This window comes from Malaya genurostris, chromosome 1 (genome assembly GCF_030247185.1).
Source record: "Malaya genurostris strain Urasoe2022 chromosome 1, Malgen_1.1, whole genome shotgun sequence".
Classification (NCBI taxonomy): domain Eukaryota; kingdom Metazoa; phylum Arthropoda; class Insecta; order Diptera; family Culicidae; genus Malaya; species Malaya genurostris.
In genome coordinates, this window is record NC_080570.1 from 132,672,653 (window position 1) to 132,678,122 (window position 5,470).

Here is a 5,470-nt window from a genome sequence, read left to right on the forward strand (position 1 = left end):
TGTCCCTAATGTATGGTGAAATTTTCAGCTGTATTCATTGTTTACATTCTGTCTTGTAGCGGCTGGTGTAGACGTGTTTTTTTTTGAGCTCGGCGATTTTTGTTAGTTTAAACAATGGAAGAATTGAAGAGTCAAAGAATTTGTATTAAATTTTGCGTGAAAAATGAAATAAAGTGTAACCAAGTGTGCGAAATGTTACAGAGAGCCTACGGTGAGTCTGCTATGAAAAAAAAAAACAAGTGTTTACGAGTGGTATAAGCGTTTCCAAGATGGCCGCGAAGACGTTGAAGACGACGAACGCTCCGGTCGACCCAGCACGTCAATAATCGATGAAAATGTGGGAAAAGTGGAAAAAATGATTATGAATGATCGCCGAATCACTATTAGAGAAGTTGCTGATGAAGTTGGCATATCAGTTGGCTCATGCCATCATATTTTTTCAAATGTTTTGGGCATGAAACGAGTGGCAGCAAAATTCGTTCCAAAACTGCTGAATTTTGATCAAAAAAACAAACGCATTACCATCGCTCAGGAGCTGTTAAACGACGTCAACGACGATCCAAATTTACTTGAAAGGGTCATAACTGGTGATGAAACATGGGTGTACGGTTATGATGTCGAAACAAAAGCACAATCGTCCACGTGGAAGCACCCAACGTCACCAAGGCAAAAATCGCCGAGCTCAAAAAAACACGTCTTCACCAGCCGCTACAAGACAGAATGTGAACAATGAATACAGCTGAAAATTTCACCATATATTAGGGATATATGTACCAACACAATAAAAAAAATTGACCACCGAACTCTCCAGACGCGCGCAGTTAAAAAATTCCGGGAACTTTTTGAACAGACCTCGTATAAGACTGTTTCCAGATTGTCGGAAATACGCCTTGCTCGAACGACTTATTGAATATCACACACAAAGGATCAGTCAAGACGTGGACGCATCGACTATAAACTACTGCTGGAATACCATCAGGTCCAGTAGAGTATGACTTTTTCAACCTTTTTGCAGCGGTGACGATCATATCCGGAGTGATTGCAAATGTGCTTAAATCCACTAGACTAACAGGGACGTCCATTGCGGCGGTTTCAGCCTGCGTGGCAGAGGCGAAAAAACTTGCAAACAGTTCACAAGAATCAAATGTACAAGTGGACTCTACCCCATCAAAACGAACGTATGGAGGAATTGATGAGCATTTTCGTTTCGAGTTGACAAAGCTCCAGAATTTTTTAGGGTTCCGTCGTAAGTCATTCTGCACTCGCATAACATAAGCTTTGTACAATCCGGTATTCAGTAAACGATATTCATCGCTAGACTTTTTGAAGTTTTTCTTAGTTTCAGTAGAACGCCAACGACGGTGTTTACGCTGCCATGAATTCCGTTCACGTTTCAGAGCTCGAAGACGAGAATTTGCCCACGGAGGAGAAATCGCACACTTTACAAAAGGCAAATTTAAGTTTAGCCACTCCAACAAAAGATCTCGAAACTGCACAGCCATATCATCCACATGATCGAGCTCCTTGAGAGGTTCCCAATTTATGTTTCGAAGAAACTCAATCAAAGCATCAAAATCAATTCTCCTGTAGTTTAATGCTCTCGGTTTATTCAAAGGAGCAGCACGACTAATATCTTCATCACGGTTAGTTGAAAACGATATTGTCAATGGAGGGTGATGAAGGTCAACGGGTTGTAGTGGAGCAATACAATTATTTATATTCAATTGCTGCTCGGAAGTGCCAAAAACCAGATCGAGAACACGTCCGTTGTGATTCTTTTGTTTGTTTGCTTGGGAAAGGTCTAAATAATCCATACCGTCGATCAAAGCGGTGCTAGCAGCGGTGAGCTGAGAGAAACCCGAATTTATATTTCCATCGATTCCATACGTCCACACAATGCGTGGCTGATTGAAATCACCACACACCAAAACAATATCATCGGGTGATGATTTACTGATTATCTCCGATACAGAACAAATGTGCGCATCAATAATACCAACGTCTTGACTTTTATCGGGAGGAATGTAAACAGCACAGATCTGCAGTCTTTTGCCTCGCACGGTGGCACTAGCACACACTTGCTCTAGATAACGACCATTCACAGTTTCGATTAATGAGCACGAGTGCGCTTGTGAAACGGCGATCAAAACGCCGCCAAAACTTCTTTTGTTACTATTTTCTGGACTCCTATCCCAACGGAACACGTTAAATGAGTTTCCAAAAAGTTGTAACGAGTTTATTCGATCGTCAAGTTCAGCCTCCGTCAGAATGATGACGTCGTAACAGCAGTCATGCGTAGCCAGGAAAATATCATCAACCTTTGTCCTTAAGCCTCGTACGTTTTGGTAATAGATCTAGATTTGATTATCGCAGTGCATCGCAATGGAATGTGCCTCCTTACGAACTGTCCGAGCTGGGGGGAGTCATTCGCCGGTCAAAGTTTTTTGGCTGGTTAATAAAATCCCGAAACAGTAATCCAACCGGCCAACACGATGGGTCCAGTGCCTTTGTTTTCATATCAGGATTCAGTCCAACTTTATAGGACACAAATGACATGCCAGATACATCCTTGCCTTTTGGTACAAGCCGTACTAAGTTGATTGGATCATTCAAATCCAGGCAACGAGCGACGATTTTCTGGACGTCACTGTCCGAGACTAACGGGTTCAACCCTGAAAGGTACAACCAGAACTTTTCCACGTTGGTACTAACAGAAGACACGGAAAGATCATTAAAATCGATCTGACTGGTTCCATGGTCGGATGGGGCTTGAATGGTAGTCGTTTCATCCACACGACGGCGTTTTGAGTTTCTAGGCCATGTGGGATTGTCCGGTTTAGGCCATTCGGGTTGGTTTACTGTTCCCGTTATATTAATGATTTTATCGTTCAGGACAGCCACCGCATCCGAAAGCTGTTGTACTTGAGCTGTTAAGTCAGGTAACAAACTCTTAGAATTAGGTGGTTCACTGGAAGTTGATCATCAATATAGGCGCGAATGCTACGACCTTGAAGCTCCTCCCTGCATCTGGTGCATATCAGCATAATTTTGCCGAGAGCAAAAGCTTCCTTCAAACCCCTAGTGTTGATGCCGCAGCAGGTTTGGTTGATATGCAAAAAGGCATCGCAAAAACCACATCGCATGGGCTCGAGATCGTTGATCTCATTTTGGCACTCGCCGCATTGTTTTTTGTCCATTGCGTTTCTCTTCAAATTCGTAGCACACGCCGATGAATACTGAAGAACTTAACGAAGTCGATGAAGCTGCTGTCAGCGACGATAATGGATACGCACACAAAGCAAGCAACCAATCACTTTTGCTAGAGTTTACTCGGGGTTTACCGGCACGTAAAACTTGGATCAGTTAGAACTCCACACGGAAATGCTTCCAAAACGTCTAGCCAAAACGAATCACAGGTAACCGCTTCCAAACAAGACGTATTTACCAAATTAACTTAAAAAAACCTCTAGCACGAAAGGAAAGGTGTATACAAAGTCAAACTTAACGAACAATTATCAACGCCACATTGCATTCAGATTTGCAATGGGCTCAAATTAGATTTGTTGTCGATTAAATACGAAACTCATCGTTTACTATTTGCATAAATCGTCGTAATCCTCGTTCCAACTGACCTGGGTTCCGGAACCTCACTTCCGTTGGAAATGGGGATCTAAATACTACTAACTTAGTATCAACACATTAAACTGATTAAATAAACAACAACCAATCGGTAATCAAACGATCTGTTGATAAGGATGCATTGAACTTAAGAATGAAATGATACTGAAATGTAAACAGCCAACATTATAAAAGCCATTGCAAATCAGTTTGAATCAGTTCCAGTTTGAGTGCTGATTAGTGAATAGCAAATCTTCCGAGATGATCAACGTGTTAATCGCCATCCTGGCCCTTGGTCAGGTCGCGCTTTGCCAGACGAGCATGGGTTTCAGTTCGGTTCGTTTGTCGCGAAATACGATTGCCGACAGAATACAAAATCTAACAAAAACTTGGACTCCGGGTCGCAACCCGATGCCGGCGGATTTCTATAAGGGCGGTGTGCGGCTCGAAGAGCAGGAATTGTTTCGACTGCCGCAGGGAATACTGCTGTTGGAAAGTGCTGTCAAACTACCGGACTCATTTGATGCACGCGAGAAATGGCCGGATTGTCCGAGTCTACGGGAGATCCGTAATCAGGGCTGCTGCGGTTCGTGCTGGGCGATTTCCGCTGCATCCACAATGACGGATCGGTGGTGCATACACTCGCAGAATAAGTCACAGTTTTCGTTCGGATCGTACGATCTGATCGCATGCTGTCATCACTGTGGCGATGGGTGTGAAGGTGGCAATTTGGGCCCAGCCTGGAAGTATTGGGTCGAACGTGGAGTTTCCAGTGGAGGACCATACAATTCCCAAACGGGATGTCATCCGTATCCGATCGACGTCTGTCACTCGAAGGACGAGGACGACAAACAGTTCAAATGTTCGCGAAAGTGCCAACTGAGCTACAATCAGACGAGTTATCTCCGGGATCTTCGGTTCGGGAGGGAAGCTTACTCCGTTGCGATGGACGAGGGACGAATTATGGAGGAAATTTTTTTGAATGGACCCGTGCAAGCTTCGTTCAAGTTGTACAAGGACTTCAAAGCCTACCGAAGTGGTGTCTATCGTCACGTTTGGGGTCCGTTCGAAACCGGCCATGCGATCAAGATTTTTGGTTGGGGCACTGAAAACAACGTCAAATATTGGTTATGTGCAAACTCCTGGGGTGATGATTGGGGAGACAACGGGTTCTTCAAAATCATCAGAGGCGAAAACCATCTCGATATCGAAGGTAACGTTCATGCGGGATTACCGGACTACAGCAAAAGCGCAGCGATGTTCGACTTGGAATACTGAATACCAATACCACTCCGTATAACCTGTGCCAAACCGAACACAAATGCGTCATTTTTCACGTTCTAAAATGAAGAAACATCGTCGTTACAACGGCGACTATTAACTAATCCTTTCCCCCCACCATGGCGTTCCGTTGTAATATCCGTTTTTTGGGAACGAATCTCGTTGGAATTTTTACTCATTTTAAAGCCCATCTCAACCAATAAAACCCACTCGGCGTGGAGATTTCTTTATTAAAATATTTGGCACCAGCGGTTTCGATGGTTCAGTTACCTTTTTTTCCGAAATGAATTCCTTCTCTCCGCCGTCAGTGTCGCGATAATGAATGCATTCATCCCGTCAGAGGAGACTCGCTTTGAAAGGGACAGTTTTTTTTTGCTTCTTCGGCGGACAATAAAAATATTATCATAAACGAAGCATATTTCGACCGTAAAAAAAACGGAACACTTTTTCCGCGACTTGATGACTTTCGTCCACCGTGACTTCTCGCCGCGAGGAAGCGGTAGGAAAAAAGGGTTGATCCCCCCCCCTGGTATTTTTGTTTGTCAGTTTGAAGGGGAAACAAAAAAAAATA

General features: G+C 43.7%; 1 protein-coding gene across 1 annotated transcript; it reads left to right on the plus strand.

The window, feature by feature from the left end:
- Positions 1-3,904: 3,904 nt before the first annotated feature.
- On the plus strand, positions 3,905-5,174 carry LOC131425301 (cathepsin B-like). The gene has a single exon (XM_058587088.1). The coding sequence runs from the start codon at positions 3,940-3,942 to the stop codon at positions 4,894-4,896; it is 957 nt and encodes a 318-aa protein (XP_058443071.1). The 5' UTR covers positions 3,905-3,939; the 3' UTR covers positions 4,897-5,174.
- Positions 5,175-5,470: the final 296 nt, after the last annotated feature.